The 18,143-nt window shown below is 46.5% G+C and overlaps 2 protein-coding genes across 2 annotated transcripts; one reads left to right on the top strand and one right to left on the bottom strand.

Moving 5' to 3' along the window:
• Positions 1–2,805: 2,805 nt before the first annotated feature.
• On the top strand, positions 2,806–6,266 carry F4807DRAFT_457932 (RNI-like protein; the record flags this gene model as incomplete). The annotated part of the gene is made up of 5 exons (XM_048001118.1): positions 2,806–3,896; positions 3,992–4,458; positions 4,516–4,812; positions 4,865–5,187; positions 5,238–6,266. 5 exons carry the CDS (start codon positions 2,806–2,808, stop codon positions 6,264–6,266), a joined length of 3,207 nt encoding a protein of 1,068 aa, XP_047856957.1.
• Positions 6,267–9,704: 3,438 nt separating this feature from the next.
• On the bottom strand, positions 9,705–11,156 carry F4807DRAFT_457931 (uncharacterized protein; the record flags this gene model as incomplete). Its single annotated transcript, XM_048001117.1, has 2 exons — positions 9,705–10,964; positions 11,019–11,156. 2 exons carry the CDS (start codon positions 11,154–11,156, stop codon positions 9,705–9,707), a joined length of 1,398 nt encoding a protein of 465 aa, XP_047856956.1.
• Between the last annotated feature and the right edge of the window lie 6,987 nt (positions 11,157–18,143).

The raw sequence follows: 18,143 nt of genomic DNA, 5'->3' as shown, positions 1-18,143 counted from the left end.
TTTTCTCGCCTCTTACCGGCAGTGTGGTTTACGTACGTAGGATTGTCGACATGGTCAACGTTGCTATTTCTGAAGGGGTCATCATTTTTTCCTTCTCAACCCCCGCAGCTTTTCGGCGAAGTTGCCTTACGTACTTCATCTGCGTTAAGTATCTTCTTTCTGAAGTACCAAGGTAGGCAAGTATCTTGCATATCCCGAACCCAATAGGTCGTGATATGCGTGTTACTTGGCATGAGTTAACCCCCGCCTATTGGCTAAGGCGTCTCATCGATAAAACGTCGTTCTTAGGAGAGACTTCGCCACGATATATTGAGCATGACCATATATATTACCATAGTCGAGATCGGCTTCGATGATACCTATGCCTTATGAATATCTTTAAAGCGTGAGGGAGCAATGGGCGCGTCCTCTGACGCGATCCTTCCCGACTTCATAGCATCATCTCGTTAAAATTTTAATGCTAGTACATAATATCCGTATTACTAAGGAGATAACATGAGTTCGCAAAGACTGTTGATTCGCCGGCTTCAGCCCATCGCGATAGTGTTTCTCCGTGAGATCGGAGGCGCTCAGACGGATCACCGCCAGATGCTCAGCTTATTGGGCATTCTAGACTCGTGCATACCACGCCGAGCTTTCCTAGGCAAGGGGCTAGGTACCTAATCCGACATTTAGGGATCTTTTCAGCGATCTGGAAGCTGTAGAAGTTTGCTAGCGTAGACCCGGGACCGAGAAAGCAAAGGCTGCGAAGGTGGGATTAAAGGATCCCATTGTCACGCCTGCATCTTTTAGCACGCATCAAATCGTATTATGCTGTTGTCCGGTCACCTTTTGCATGTTGCGGCTGCAAAGGCCTTGGCTGCTCCCGCCCTTGGTAGGACAAGGCAATAAGAAGCTCATTTAATTTGCATGGTACACCGCAACGAATCCCGAGATCCTCGAGGATTGGGGTGCTGGGGTTTTCGTCAAGCTTGCTCAGGTTTCTGGGCCCTTTGTCATCGAGCATTTCCATGCTTTGCCTCGTATCTTACCAACACCCATACTACTAGTTTGTCACGAGATTCACGATGTAAAGCCCAAGCTCGATCATAAAACACCAAGCGTCATGTTACGCGCTCGATGTCAAGGCGGTCTCGTTCCATTCAGGCTCAGAGCGCCAAGCTTAGGTGGTCAAACTTCTCGGCCGTCAATGTCGCAGTATTGCTGGGCCAATCGACATTGCAGAGGAGCTGCAGGCTTTTGGAGGAAGGATTGTTTACTTTTAAGAAACACGTGTATGTACCTACATCGTAGTGCTGGGCCACTAGGCACCCTGGAAGCTTAGAATGCGTCAATAACATGGTAATTCCCAGTCTGGTAGTGTTGTAATGCCAGCGGTCGATCGTGAGGTTGACCGACTTTCGACCAACTGAGCCTTGAAACATGCTCAATGCTCGACAACATCAACAAAAACATTGAATTAAATCAACACTTTAAAAATCTGTAGGAGCTATATAAGAATTTGGGCACGTGAAAAGCGCGAACACGTAGCCCTCAACAAAGGGCTTCACGGGTTTTCCCGGATGAGAGGCATGATGCTCTTTGTTTTCTCGACCTTACATTACTAGGTCTGCAGAGTTGGTTGGGCTTTAGGACTCGCATTCACATTCAGCTGTTACACAAAGAGTCTTGTAGATTTAGTGCTGTACGTCGTGTCCATTGGGTCCATTGGAATTGTGGATAATAATCTCCATTTTGTTCGATCCTGGGGTCGCTAAGAATTCAACTCACGTGAAAATCGATAACGTTTTTATAGTCACCATAAGTTAACACGCCTATGTATCTAGCTTGATGAGTAAATTGGAATGTTTGCTATAGCAATATAACTATACTGATATCGTACCTTACATCGAACCCTACATCGAACCCTTGGAAAAGGTACCAGTAAGATTGATAACAATTGCATGTGTTAATCTATTGAATCACCCAATCGACCTGCTTATGCACATACATGTTATAAATCCATAGATACCTACATACCCAGATATTTACCGTATGTAACATCGAACTGCTGTCTTCGTGTATGTAGGAGTAAATAGAGTACGTCACAACAAGAAACCTGAATAGCCAAAGCTTGAAGGTTATTGGACCAGCTGGTCTCTCCAAACCGGATCATAGCATCATCGAGGCTGGAACTATGCATTAGCGGGTATTAGCGGGGCAGATCACTGCATTGGGCCTACCGCATAAGTGCTTAATGAGAGTCGAATGAGAGCTGAATGAGATGAAAAATGCAGGTAACGAGTCGAACCTAATCTGTACCTTACCTTATCAGGCTTTTGTGTCCAAGTCCGGACCGAACCCAACCTCGAACCAACGCTAAATGTTCACGCCATCGATTTCCTGAAAGCTGATCAGGATACGTTTTGGGAGCTCGCACGCATAGCTCTTGCATAGCTTCTACATAGTTTATCGCAAGTGTCTTTCTTCGAGGCTCTCGTCGAGGACTGATTCTGTTCTTTTCTCTGTATACTCGGTCCAATATGCTCTTTCGTGGACTGATAATCGAGGGGACGTTACCTCGCTGATTAAGGAGGGATTAGCTAAGCTAACGAGCAATGTCGTATGTGGCGTGTTGAGCTTCTCTTTACCAGCTATCCCGAAGCTCTCGCCGTTTTCGAGTCCGACTGTCAATCACACGGCTCTCCCGGATTCATTATTCCCGCATTGGGTGTCATGAGCCTACGGCAACCCACTGTGGGTATCAAGAATTTTTAGCTTTATACGCCGTAGTCAAGGTCGACTTCGACTCTCACGAGTTCAGTCATGGATCTTAAACCTCACTCCCAGCAGATAGTTGAAGGAAAGGAAATTCACATGTCTCAAAGACGCCAGTCTTTTTCAGCTATGAAGGCTTTGCGGCTACGGTCACTCAGTATCACTTCGCAGATCTCGAGCTCTTCCGAGACGGATATACACTCGCCTGTAGCAGGCCGTAGAAGAACTCTAACTAAGAGCCGCCCTTTTGAAACATTGAGGGAAGATTTGATTCGGAGGCCTTCTGGCTCTTCAACGGGGGACAATACTGAACGGGGCTCGACATCGACTAGACCTACGAGTCCTTCAGGCACCGGCAGTCAGTGCGCCAGCATTTTTGGTGATTCCTTGGTAATCACCAAGTCCGGGCCCCTTCAACCGGAAACGTCTATCTTGAGGTCTAAGAAAGAGTTTCTAGTCTTAACGCCCTTGGCTCTAGTCAAGTTCAAGAGTCGCTCAGCTGCGGTCGAACGATTCCCACAGATCTCGGCATCAAATAGCGGTGTTGACACCCTTACGCCCGTTGAATCGACAAGCTCTCTAAGAGATCTTGGGGCAAGCGGGGAATTATTTATCCCGCTAGAGAAGATCGTATCGGTTTTCAACAATGAGGGTACCCGTCCATCATTTGGCATAGAAGTATGGTGGAGTGATCGAAAAGGGGCCACATTTACATGTCTCCAGTTAGACTTTAGCCTACCAGATGATCGCGATGAATGGTTAAAACAGATTCGTCATGCGATCAAGGTTCGGTCTAAGGCTTTTCCAGAAGAATCAACTCCGTCTGAAATAGAACAGGAGCTTAGGCGACAAGTCCAGCCCCAGCACGAGCAAGGTTGGGATGCCCAGATAGAAATGTACCCCGTCGTGCCTCGACGGCCATGTATGAGGCCGAGAGCAAACTCTGGTGAAATTAAGAAGGGCTGGCGGGACAAGTCGTCTTTCTACATAGTGCTCACCAGGAAATTCTGTTACCTCGCTCAGTTTACAAAACATTCGACGGACCAGAAATTGAATCCTGCCATGGTACGGTATGGGTTGGTGGGGTTATCGAAAGTTAACGTTATTCTGAACGATGAGAGATTCGATCTTGTCTTTCGGTAAGGCCACCCTGAGCTCTCTTGTCATATCTTATTAGCCCTATGTTTTGATAATTTTCTATGTATAGCTTGTGGCCCATGTCTAACAAACACAGACTACCTTTAGAAAAGCCCACGAAACTGGAGCTTGCTAGTCGACATCACCGGAGCATTTCGTCAAAGTTGTATAATATGGACACCTACCTTAAACCCGCTTGGCCCCTATGGACCCGCCGTGAAGTGTTCTTTATCGACGGTGAAGCACCGCGGATGCCTCTTCCTAATGGCGAAGATTATTGTGGTTTTAGAACAACTTTGGGAGCCTTCGTTGAAGGTTACTGCTGTGCCCCGGTGAATTGGACGGTCCAATGGAAGAATGTGCGGCACGCTCCTCAGTTTACTCTTCTTGCACCAACGGAACAGTCCAGCTACACTGCATATCAGCTCCTAGCTGTCTTTCGTGCCTTGCGCTTCAATGACTTTTTCAAGTCGTTGTCATTCCGCGACATTGACTTCTCCAATCTCTCCGGCGTCTTTGACAATACTTCCCGACTCGAGTCTACAATATGGCTTTCCAGAACAGGTTTGTGGAATTGCACGTATGATAATCGTGTGCCGCTTTCGAGCTAACATTCGCCAGGGAAACGTAGCCTTACTCGGGTTGAATTCGATTTAGTAGAGAACTCCTCTGTACTATTTCAAGAAATTGTAGCTCTTCTACTAGGATCAGAGTCTATACGACACATTGATCTTACCAACGTGCTTGCTAGAGAACCTGCAGCTTCAATGGAAAATGACCAATCCGTTCCGTCTCCGACAAGCCGAGCGTGCGAAGTCGTGCCGCCTATTGTACTTCTCTGGAAATCCCTACAAACTCGGTGCAATTCGATCAATCTCAGTGGAAACTTCCTAGGTGTGCCCGATGTTGCGGGTCTTTGTAAGCTTAATATCATAACCGTTCCGATTTGGATTTACTGACGGCCCTATAGCTCGAGCTTTACAGAATAGACCTGATTTTCTGAAGACATTTTCGATATCGCGATGTCACCTCGATGAGAACGCGCTCGCGTTGCTCTGGGAGGGCTTACATGAGCAGCGTTCGGCTATCGAGAATCTTGATGTATCCCACAACTCAGGCCGTATAGAGGCAGAAAAGGCCGCAGAGACACTCACAGATGCAAGTAGACTACGACACCTCAATCTTGCATATTCAGTCAAAGGAAGTTTAAATGGTCCTTTATTTCGGCCATGGAGCGCGACATCAGACTTCGAGCCATGGCATTTAGAAGAGCTGGATCTATCAGGTTGGAAGGTATAGCATTTGTAAACCATGCCTTAGATCTAACTAACGGAGTATAATAGATTAACTTCGATACCTTGTGCGGGATCATGAAGTTTATTGAGCTTGATGAGTCTCGCAGTCTGCGTCGCCTAACCCTCGAGAATTGTGGGCTATCAGGAGAAATGGCGACTGGCCTCCTGTGTCGGCTCGGCGCAGGTCGGAACATGCATCTGCTACTCAGTGAGAATCCACTTGAACTTGGTTCAACTGATTGGATCGACTTAATCCATGGTAACGAAGCGCCGAGGATGCTACACCTTGATATGATCCAATTTGAGCACGAATCGAATTTCAATCGGCTACTTAAGGCACTTGCCCATAACAAGACCATTGAGTTTTTGAGCATGGTAGGAACCGGGCCGCCAGACCGGACCAGTTCCAAGACATTGGAGCTGCTGTCTCGCTTCTTCGAACTGAACGACACCTTGCAATACCTAGATCTATCTGGATACAGCGGCAAGTTAGAAGATAGCCATATGGGTTGGGGGTTGACTGGAGCACTAGGTGGATTAAAGCAGAATATCACACTACGTCAACTTCGCGTTCGCAATCACGATATTGGCGCCGCCGAAGACGTGAGCGAGCTATGCCGGGTGCTTGCTGCGAACAAAGGTCTTGCCATGTTCGACTGTCAACAAAATAGTTTTAATCATCACCAGTTCGCGAAAATAGTTCATGCCCTGAACTATAATCACCACATCATTTCCTTCCCCCTTTCTGACGCCGATCGACAATATGCGGTTCAGCAAGAAGAGCGCTTGTTCCACAAACATCAAGCTCAACCCAGCAAATCATTCCAAACAAAAATATTAAAAGCAGCAGAAGGTCGCTTGGACGGGTTACTAAAGTGGGTAGAGGAATTTTGGAATAGTGAAGCCGAGAAAGCACGAGAGGTCCTAGGCAGGAATAGAAGCAACCCTGCAAACCATTCACTCGGGCTCAAGACGGAATACCTCGACGCCTGGGAAGATGAGAGTCTTCTATCCTGGATATTCCCGACTTCTCCGACCCGCGACAAGGGGAAAGAAACGTCCCACACGACCCAATAAGTCAAAAGGACATGCTTGGCCCGTGTTCAGCCCTACGATCGGGTGTCCGTGCTGACCTCGTGACACCTTCAAAGTACACATTTCTAAGGAATCATCAAGATTACTTAGTTCCTACTAGTAGGTAAAAACAAAAAAGGATTTCACCTCCTGGTATACCTACTTATGGAATGGTCGAATTTAACATCAAATATAGACCGGCGAGTCTTGTTCGACCTAGGCTATACGGCGCCTTTCTCCCTTTGTACGATTATTGTTGATATATTTATTTTAGTTGGAAGGGTGGCGTTTTAGATTATAAGAGATACCCAGTGAGAAACGAGGATTTTGAATTTACCTACATATTATTTCCTGCTCATATTTCATCTCGTTTGTCCGGGCGCTTCTTTAATATATGTTTCGATGGGAGCATCAACGCTACTATCAAACGACGCGAACCGCAATCTCACGACATCAGATCGCATAGGTGACGTTTGCGGGATCAAGCATCCGGATTTAGCTAATGAATCCGATTTATCCTAGTGGTTTTTGTTCAGTGCTCTCGTAAGACCGGGTTAGAGTTCCAATTAGGGCGGATGACGCGGATTATGAAGTCCAGGTACCATCAGGTTGGATTCGGTTGCGTTCCGAATTTAGTCAGACATCCATAACTATTAGTCTGTGAGGCTGAGACGACAAGTGTACGCAGCACAGTCGGCTAGCCTTGACGCGGGAGCACGAGGCTTGCTGGCTCCCACGATATTTCCTTACCCGATAAATGAGGTTCATGATGACTCTTAAGTTTCTAGGGTGTCATACAAGGGCTTGTGATGATGTTCGGGGAATATAAGCCGATTAATGACAAATGTTCGTTATTTTTGTAGGTACGTACACTGGGCGTATTCATAATTCTGGTTTGCTACCGCGTTATCAAGATGGATTATCGATTTGCTGACAGACTTTGAAGCTTGACAACTTAGTGATTTATGAGATTCATCTTAGTGGAGCTAAGGAGCAGTTGAGAACTTTGGTTCCCTTACGTCGGGGAAGGGAAGATGTTATGAGGCATTCAAGATCGCATCGGTGATTAGTCCACGAACTAGCCATCTTTCTTTAACCCAACAGTTCTCCAAACGCCGAACAATCTACTATGCCAATATGTAAAGGCATATGACAGTTCGAACTCCCAGCTACACACCCTTCGGCATTTTGACAGGGCTGGGATTCGCATCCCTCACCGTACAGTCGGGCTCCTAACCCCTTACCCGACCAAACCAACCAATCCACACGAACCGAGCCGAGCTCAACCCAAAAAAATCAAGCTCACCTCGCCTCATCTACATACGTAAGACGGTAAGCCGGGTAGGAGGGTTAGTCTGTTGGCCGACTGGTGCCTTGGGGGAAAAGAAGGAATTTCACATGTCATTGTTGTGCTTAGCGCACTCACCTCCGGCTCACCTAGCACCTGGCCCGACTTGAAACAAACAAAACTCACTTGCAAGGTTACCTAAGCAGCCAAGATACTAGATAGGAGGACCTACCTATTTCCACTATATACGAGCCGTAGTACGAAATACGAAAAAAACGAACTCGGACTCGGTCGGAAAACGAACCGATCCGAACCTGGCCCTGTACATAACGGAAAAGAGGCGTCGGCGAACGGGGATTAAAAAGCGACGTGACGTGATGGCGATCCACGGATGCACTTCAAGGATTCTCTCTTCGACGGGGACGCGAACACGTGTTTGCAAATGGAGGGACTCCGCCTGCCCCAACTGTGTCCTTTTTCTACGTTCCGTGCGCGAGAGCGTGCGCCTCCCAGCAACAGCCGGGCGACTGGGGGATGACTGGAGGGACGCGGCACAATGAGCAATTAGCTTCCTACGAGCATTACTGCCAGACTGCGTCCAAGTGCCGTTTGCCCGTTGAAGCCGGGTTTGTCAGGTTTAGTTGAAACAACAGCTATCTAAGCACCGCCAGTTATACATAGTAAATTATCTTGGATAGGATGGAACGGGGCACTCCTTTTTTTAAAGTCACATAATAGTCACTGGACCCCTACGTAGCCACCTCAGCTACGAGTTTGGTAGGCATTAAAAGGTTCAGCAGGTTAGGCAAAAAGCTGGGACGAACTAACGCAAAAATACCCCAGAAAAAAAGCGAGACGAAACGAAACAAACTAAAAAAAAAGGGAAGAAACCGAAAGGGAAAATACCATGTACTATGTAAAAGAGGAATAGGGAAATGGAGTACCTTTTCGGGGTTTCAATTTCGTATATGTAATTTTACGCAACCTACCGAATTTACACGAGCACGGCGCGCATGAGGGATCGACGCTACGCAGGTACGTGTCCGTACCTGGTTTTCCGCGGTTCTGTGGGGGGCCGTATTCTTGCATGGCTCTTCAAGCAGGGACCACAGGGCAAGAAACCCACCCAAAAAGCTTCGAACAGCGGAGAAAAGAAAGAAGAAAAAAATAGAAAGAAAGAAAAGATGTGCGCCGTGCATTGGTCAGACCCATCTTCTGGGGTGCAGGAAGGCCAAAAATACACCACATATTAGTGGAGGAATATGTATGGGAGTTTTGTTATGAAACTTGAGAGAGATACGTAGTAGAGAGAGAGTCTCCCCCCCTACCGGTTTACCCATTATAGAACGTTCTAGCGTGGCACGTTGGGAGGTAGGTACATATAACCGTCCCATCCATTAATACTACTCTGCTAAGTATTGCTACGTAGGAGGTATCCAGTATTTCAGGAACAGGACAACATAACGGATGAGTCAGACTGGCTGGGGATGTCCGATATGTCTAGTACCTGCATGAACGGGTATCACCACATACGCATACATACGTCGGAACGATGATCAACGTAAGACGGTTGGTTCGATGTCAACATATGTGTATCCATAGGACGGAGATTTGTAAGTTGCTTGAAGTGATTCTGATTTGTTGTCATCGCTATGTATTAGGTATTCTGTATTCTTCCCATCTCACATATCGTACTCGTAATCCATCGTCTAAAGTGGTATATCCGTCTGTAAACACCCACCCCGTCATAGCATCCCGGGGCCTTTCAAGAATCAGATGTAGGTTATCCGACACATGTCCCCATTAGATCCGCCTCATCCGCTCCGTAATATACATACGTCACACTTGCTTCGAACAAGCAACCAGTACCTGCTCTGAAAAGCTAGCCGGCCGTGTCCCACATAAACCACTAGGGTATAAGAAATTCATCCTGTTATTTTTTTCCCCGCTGAGCGCCAGTATGCCGTAATAGGAATGACCATAGAGGGAACATCGCAAAGAACTCCATACTTTTAAAGTGCCTTGCCTAATATTCCGTTGGTGACAACGAGTGGTCCAGATTCTATAACCCATTCTATAAATACCGCGGAAAAACAAATGAAAAAAAAAAGGAAAAAGTGAAGATTGTATGATATGTCATATGTGTATTTGGTTTAGATGAAGTTGGCCATCCATCCCATGTCACTGACTACTAGATCGTCTAGCCCAGCGTCGATCCCCGGGCGGCCAAGAAGACCGGGACTGCCCAGAGATACACCGCTATCTAGCCTAGTGACCAAGTCTGGTGAACCTAGAGCTGCCGGGGGTATGCGGCTTGCGTCCAAGTGCTTTTCGTTTTGCGTCGCAGGTTGAGGTAGACTGTATCCAGTGATTGGCGAGTTGAGATGCTTAGGTATCGTACAGGTGCCCTCGCTATTTCGGCGAGCTCCCTGAATCATGAATGGCTCGTCCTCTGTAGGGAAGGCATCCTCGCTATCGTTTTCCGAGTCGTCAAAGAAAGAGTACTGATTGAGGTCGCGAGGCTCGGGCGACGGGGCCGATACTGGAGAAACCATACTAGATGATGTTGTGGAATATGAGAAATGTGACCGAGGAACATCTAATCCGATAGTATCCATCCTAGGTAAGGCACCAATGGGCTTTGGAGCGACATCGTCATCCTTCTTGGTATCCAAAGGAACAACAATGGTCGTAGACTCATTAGTGCCGGGGCTAACCGAAGACGATGATACGCTTCGTTGAAATGGCGAGGGAGAAAGTACTGTAAATGGTGCGTTTTCGGATATTGCGGACGTCGCAAAGTTATCGTCGTCTTCGTTCTCCTCGATAATCTCGTCTGGGATTAGTAGCCTTGGCGTGTGTTCCACCACAGCCGGGGATTGAGGTCGATCGTCAGATAGGAATCTTCGGAGAGATTCCGGCGACATATCACGAGATCGAACACTCCTCCCCGATGGCGTGGTGCTTCTTGGTTCGTCATAGCGCCTGCTTTGCCTGCTTTCTTCGCCATAGTGACTCTCAACCTCTGTTTCACTACCAGCATCGCTATCCTGGTTGCAACCCTTCTTCCGTCCCAAGAACCGTCGAGCGGCGCTAGTCCAGCTAGGTGCGGGCGAAAGAGAACGGGCTGATCGTTTGTGAACAAGTGACATTGCTGGTTGAGGTGAAGATCCAACACGAAGGTCCGGAAGGCTGGGTACTGGGGGAGCTGGTCTAGGGGTCATGAATTTGTCCCTTGGCTCCATCGTCCTGAAATCAGCAATCCTAAGAGAATTCATTGATGCACTTCGTATTCTTGATAGACGCTCCGAGGGAACGTCTAGAGTGTTGACAGTTTGGCCAGGAAGATAAGGGCATGCATTCGTCGTGGGCATGGAAGGGTCATATGTCTCGGTTGAACCATCCAATTCATACTTATAAATATTAGCGAAAGATAAGATGTCTAGGACTCGAAATGATTTACTCACATAATAGTAATATGTCTGACCCATCTTCAGTCCTCCACTTCGTTTTTGACTCGTGATTTGGTCGCCGTCGCAGATGATGTCGTTAAAGGTATGGCAGCCTCGCCATTCGCTTCGAGCTCGTTTAGCGTCACGCTCCATAGGATGGTATTTCGAGAAGTTGTCCCACGATCCAAGAAGTCTGACTGATGATACAGAAGGGTGGGTTTGACTGCATACGTGGTAAGCTTCCTTGTCGAGATCAAGTTCCACAGGTGGGTAGGGCGGTCGATGAATAATAAGTAAACGGAGAGGATGCGATGTGTGATGTGGTGACAACATACACATACATATGTCCACCAGCTCAGAGACGCAATGGGTGACGAAAGCAGGGGTGTGTGGAAATGAACCCACTACTCGGAGTACTTTTGGAATGGGAGCATGGGTATGCAAGTGGATAGTGGGTGTAAGTGGATTGTAAGCGGGCTAAGCTGCTAAGGTGACTGGGTGACGGCTGTGGTGACTACCTAGAGCGCTTGCTTTTTGGGACGATATGGGCAGTATGGGCATGGATCTGACAGGAATAGTGGCTGGCTGCCCTCTCTCCGTGCTCTGATGCCTGACAATGATCCTCGTTCCCCAGCTAGGTTACGAGCTGTAAGCACTATGACAGGGCTGACAGGGAGGACGACAGGGTGTGTGCAAATTCCACCCTTCAGCCACTCTGCCAGTGTTGTTTGTTGGCAGCTAAACTCCTTAGGAGCTTAGGCAATGTCTGACTTTTTCGCGTGGAACCCCTGCTCGGAGATGATATGCTGGATTTGACAATCTTGGGATCCTAGCAGATCGGAAATTCTAGAATACCTGGCAATGAAGTTTTATGAGGTCTTATGCTGTGATACCTCAAAGTGCCGTTCCCGCTTAATCTGTTTGATCGAATAGGGAAACGCCTCGATGCTAATTGCCGTGCCGATGGGGGAAAAGTACATAAAGGGAGTGTTATAGCGAGCGTGATGGCGGTATACACGGGAAGCGACAGGGTCGAAGACCAAATGAGAGCGCCAGGCTAGCTGGATATGGTTTCGATAAAATAATGCAAAAATGAATGGAACTCACAGCATAAAAGTAAAGAGTGTCGTGGTGGGATCCATGATGAATGGAAGAATCGTATTCGACGTTAAGAGGCGGGATTGAGCCGATATTATATGGCCGATCGACACGGCAACAAGCTAGGGATATTATATTATAAATAACAATAATTGCCGCCGCTTTCGTTCTCAAGTAAGAAGCATGGATCGATCTCTGTTCGCAATGTTTCGACAGACGCAGGAACGCAGCGTGCAATGCAACTCTTTCTCTTCAAGCTTGGGCGGATTGGAGGAATTGGCCAATAGCAATGGCGGATGGGGGCTCACGGAAGCGCCGTAAAATCGTGTTTGCAAAGCGGGCGGCGCTTAAAACAGGTCAAGCGAGATTTGGGATCCAACGGTCTCAGGGTCTCAAGGCTTTAGGGTCTTAGGGTCCAAAGGTCGCGTATGAGAGAGACCACTTCTCTCACGTTGTCGGTAGTAGCTATATGCGAATACAACAGCACCAATCTAGCGAATGGAAAGGCAGTAGTTATAGGTAGACGGAAGCAGACAAAAGATGAAGCTCGTCGCAAGGAGGAGGTGTCGGTGCTAGAAAGCTTCAGGTAAAGTCTGAAATTAGGAGGGACCTGAAAGGCTGAAACCCGTTCACGATAATTTAGCTTTTAGCTAGACAGCTAGGTATTAGCTCTTAGCTCTTAGCTCCTAGCTCGAGGCGTTATTCTAGACCTAAAACCGAGCAAAGTTGCGGGAGAGAGGCTGCGATGAAAGTAGATCAGACCTGAGTCTCCCTTTTTCGTCAATGATGAATGCGCCAAATGCGGGCCTGTTTGAGAAGAGGCGGCTTAGGACGAGACGAGAGGCTAAGCAATACTATTGTCCTATGCTCTGTTACTAGATCCATGATGCACACACTTCCAAGAAATCGGTTTGAACAAGATCACTGGATATCCGAGAGGGATGCAATCTGTATATCGGTATAATTGAGGGGGACATTCAAGGGGGGGCGAAGGAAATGACGACAGTTTGATGGGATAGCGAACGCTGATCTTCCCCGACAAAGGGCATTAATTGTGCCGAAAAGGGAAAAGGGCATCCCTGAGACTCGATGTGATTGGTCAATCTCGTATAATAGGTTTACGTAGCTGAGTTTTAGTACGTGTATAGTAGGTACCTGAATCTGCTGAATATCCGCATGCGACTTAGATAGGACATACTATTGCATCTACTACATCTATAATCTAATCTATAATCTATTATGTACATGCATCTAAGCACAAGCACAAGCACTCGGTCTGTAAGTAATAATGTGGATTCTGTGAATATCCCCGAAATCGTACTACACTTGTACCATTTCAGGAACATGACACCTTAAACATTCCGTATGCAAGTGATACCAAGGTACTCCTCGACCATTGTTTTATTACGCTGCTGTGGTTACCTAGTTTTAGCAGTAAGGCAGGTACATATAACCGAATATTGTCAAATTCAATTTGTACAGATAGGGATATGCATGTTTCGGCATTCTGCATGTGGAGTCGGCGGCCGCTAACATGAACACGTTCTAGCAGAAGTTCTACTAGGTATGTACTAACAACGATTCTACATAGTAGTAACGAGATGCTTATTACGTAATAAGGGGTGCTTCCAAATTGTGGCTTGCATAAAAGCTAATGGCGGTACCATGCAACTGGTACCTACGCTAAACCCAATTTCGACTGGTTTTACAGAGTCTCTGAGCTTGAGCTTACAAGTTACAACCTGCTAGCAGATTTCTCTAATGAAATTTGAACCTATCACAACCAATTCACGACATCAGGTCAACTACCTTTCAGACTTAAGCAAGTTTCAGAATGTTATACAATGAACAAATGACAGCCTTGCTCGCTTGAATATGTCAACGCCATCGTTGTTTACTGATATGTCCTTCTCATCCCATTGGTCCATTCGTTTGCATATATGTATGCCAACAAATGCATACTACATATTGCTGCAACATAGTAAATCGTCACTAGACCTCGAATCACATTGCTTTTTCTCTCAAGTACATCGCAGAGTTGAGGCAACCAGGAACAACCCGGCAAAATGAGACAATAGATCCATTCGGTAGTCAATCTAGCTCAGCTCGAGTCATTTTCGCAATTTGGAAAACATTTTTTTTCATATCATATCAATTTACATGGACCCATTCGTTCACGACAAACGTTGAAGAAAAAGCAACGTCGGCGAACTTGGACATAATTTCCATTTAGATTTCAATGTCGCACGCGTCCATACCACGCTCCCTTCACGCGTAACACTTAAAACTTGGCGATATGATGACGAGAATTCGATATATGCGGGTCCTGGCAGGGAGTCACGATTAGCCAGGTACTCACATGAACAATAATTACGGTGAGCCCGGGTTTCGGCATGAAGAGATCAGGGGTCTTGTAAAGTGACAGCTGTGGCTTGCATTATGGCTTAAGCCAAAAGCTGGTATAATCGTCAGGGACAGCAAAAGGCCCAGTAGAGCTGAATCGCAGACTAGGAGAATTTCTGCTTGTTTCTTACTAGTACCTAGATTTCTTCAGAGGCGGAGAGGGCAGAGGGTAGACGGCGACCGGCTCAACATCACGATCTACATACATGCTAAAAGCCGGCTCAGCTTGTGTGTAACCCTAGACGAGGCGCCGCTTCTGGAAGCTCGCTAAGCTTAGTGCCCAAGTTGCCGGGCCAGCGGCGTGATGGTATTCGATAATATTCGACACTTCATCACGCCCTGATCCCAGTTCAACAAGATCCCGACGCTAATATGATGGGGCTTCCCCAGGTACCACCCTCGGCGATTACTACTCTGTGGCATGCCCTCTTGTGGTCCTTTGTGGTCATTTGACCCAAGAGACGATACCCATTCTCCGAAGGATGTCTCAGCTCCGCTAGTGTCAACATTGTTCTTCAAAACTCTCGAGCCAATGACGAATATCAGCAATGGTGCCAACTTGGCGTGGGGGTGAATTCTTGATGCCTAGTTGTGAAAGCAAATTTACACCTACTAGGTATGTCATGATTCATCAACGCGAACGAGTCTTCGGCTCTCGCGACGTCGCCCTATCTCCGGAGTGGCCGTACTAAAAGTTGGCCAAATTTCTTTGGTCGCACCTTCGCGAGTCTGGCCCAGCTAACGCCAGGCGCTGACGTGGTTGTAAACATTGCTTCTTCTACATAGATGCATGAGGCGTCCTGTCAACAGTGCAGTATTAGCTCGGAATCTTGGGTTGGAAGAGATGCACTTTGGTCCTTCGTTTTCTTCATGCAGGCACCATCCGTCGTCTCCGTCCTGGTCAGCATCGATCATAGCCTATAATCTGACATAGATCCCCCTCTAGCTGAAAGCCAGCCCCGTCTTCAAATCCACCATCTACGTTGGTCTCATTAAATGAAGATTACCAATAGCTGGTGAGTCAAGGACTTTGCCTCTTTGCGCCTAGGTTCATACCGAAGCACCATATATCGAACTACATCGTTAGTATCGTACGTTGCTTACAGCACGCCTAGGTAGATATAAGCACTAAAAACGAAGCGTTCTAACTAGAGCGAGCTTTAAAATCCAGAGTCGTCTAGCTCTTGCTGGAGGATTTGCCTCAGCGGTGGTCGAACAACTTGACATTCCTACCATCAGCAATAGACATCGCGGAGCTGAATCTCATGATTCATGCGTCCACGCAGACACGCATCTATAACGATGCTTATTCGGATCCTGTCTTCCGATACTTCGTCTCAAGTCTGTGGGAAATCCGAATGTATGCCGTCGTATTTGATATTTTCTCACCCGATCGTTCCTACGGTTGAAGTTGCTAGGAATATCTTGTCCATTGTGCCCTAGATGAAATCCTTCCTTTTCCCCAGTCTTACGCGGCCTTGATGCTGAGGCTATCAAAGGCGTCCAGCAGTGACCTAACAGAAGGCCAGTCCCGCGCATCCTACAACAGATTGATGTGGTTGCGATAGCAGTGAGATTATGGAATGCTGCAATGCCCGTCTAGAACCCAACATCCCAAACGTTTGCTGTGTTCATAGGTTTCAGTAATTCATCATTATAAGGATTCGAGCTCAGGGAACATAGTTGCGGGACACGATGACTACCCAGCACTTTATTTCCCCGTAAAATATTACTCTATCTCTACGGCGGCCCCTAGCCTAGGAAGTATCTCATTGAAGGCTGTTGTAGGACTTTACACTAGCTCTCAACATGACACGTACGGAGCTACAGCCACAACGATGGTAAATTTTGTGTTCTTCACTGAGGATCTGCTTCTACTGTTACTGCCGAGGTGTTACTAAACTGTATATAGGTAAATGTATGCTAAATTCATGAGATCAAGTAGGCGACACCGCATTGTCTACGATTCTGCCGGATTCGTAAAACCAATCCTGATACAGCATACCATTATTGCACTTGTCATAGATGTATATAATGTAAGGTTTAGATAGAATCATCGATACCCCTTGATTCGAGGCAGCTTCATGTGATCGAATCAACTAAATCAAAATGAACATTTTGGTAATGCCTATTTCTTGCTGAAGCTCCCGTCTGACGCTCAAGGCTCGTACAGCCGGAGTATCATTTGATTTGTATAGAAAAGCCAGCAAAGTAGATTCGAAAAAGTGTTTCTAGTTTTAGTATATAATATCTTTCAGTTGATAGTATCTGACGAAGGCAAGCAGTGCAAGGTAGATGATACCTACCTACATTATAGTCCTACTAAATAATCTCCTGTACAGCCCTCCGCATATGAGATCAGATACACTCGAATGTAAGTACGCGAATTATTACGACGACGGCCGATATCAATGCTGGAAATTTCCTATCTTAGGTAACCGTCTATGCCAGAGATTCCCTAGTGGTACACCAAGTGAACTAGTACAATCCTCGCCCTTTACTATAGATATAACAAGTTTATACAGTTTCTCAAAACGTGAGATGGCATCACCCTCCAAGGTTTTTCTATCAAACCAGCACTACCTGGCGTGGGGACTTTGTGAAATGCAATTACATCTGTTAGGTGCTGAACCATGCCATCTCAATCGTCCTCGCGTACATAGCCAATATCCAAGCACCTTATAGTAGGGTCATCTATCTTATTCGTGGCACTCAAAATCTTCCATTATTGTTCGCTACGCTGGAATTTCGATGAGACTCACGCTTCATCGCTATACATACAAGGTAGGTAGTCGTAATTCATTTCCCTGAGAGGGCTCCATAACTGGGCAATTACTGTCACGATAGCACTACTGGTGAAGTAATACCAGCCTCTCACGTAGTAGATTCCACACTCTGTGTAGTATAGCGACGTAGTTCTTGTTTCTGACGTTAAAGTGTAGCAGGTTCGTTTACTCGGCTAAGTAATGTTGTACATACCTTGGATTAAGTCGAAGGCATCAGTTGCGCCAGGCACTAATAATTTTCCAATACTATATACTCGAAGAGGCCGAGTGAATCTTCTACTTCTTTCCGCACTACGTTGTATCTGAAACTTGAAGTTTTGTCCTTATTTCCCTGACGCGCCTGAGCTTGATTCGGAGCTAAGGGGCACGTTACCCCTGAATACTCTTTTCGAACGACGAGGACGCTATGATAGTGCCTCTCATGAAATAAACATCGTTTACACAAGCCACGCACCGCGATGAGCTTGTTGGTAAAAGGAGTTGTTTTTAGATCCCACTACATAGATACAAATACTAAGCCGTGTGAATGTTTAGGAATACATCTGAAAATTATGCCTGGGCATTCTTTCGATATCCGTCTTCGCTAAGTAGTCGACGACTTATGTTTATCTAAGGCCTTTAGTATGCTGCCACGCTACTAGCAATTCCTTCATTTTACGCTTAATTCCCTACCTACCTCCTTGGGTACTAAGAAATTTTACTCAAGACAGTTGTGTTGGCTCTTGTCTTCGTAAACCGACCCCTTTCTCCTTAGAAGGAGGCTCAACGAAACACTTCACATAATATTGGCGATATATACAGCACATACATTTCAAATAATCCTCAAACTGGGTCTATACCTATACATGATCAT

Source organism: Annulohypoxylon truncatum, assembly GCF_022578515.1.
Source record: "Annulohypoxylon truncatum strain CBS 140777 unplaced genomic scaffold F4807scaffold_7, whole genome shotgun sequence".
Taxonomy (NCBI): domain Eukaryota; kingdom Fungi; phylum Ascomycota; class Sordariomycetes; order Xylariales; family Hypoxylaceae; genus Annulohypoxylon; species Annulohypoxylon truncatum.
Note: the sequence above shows the minus strand (reverse complement) of the source record. Positions and strands in the feature narration are given on the sequence as shown.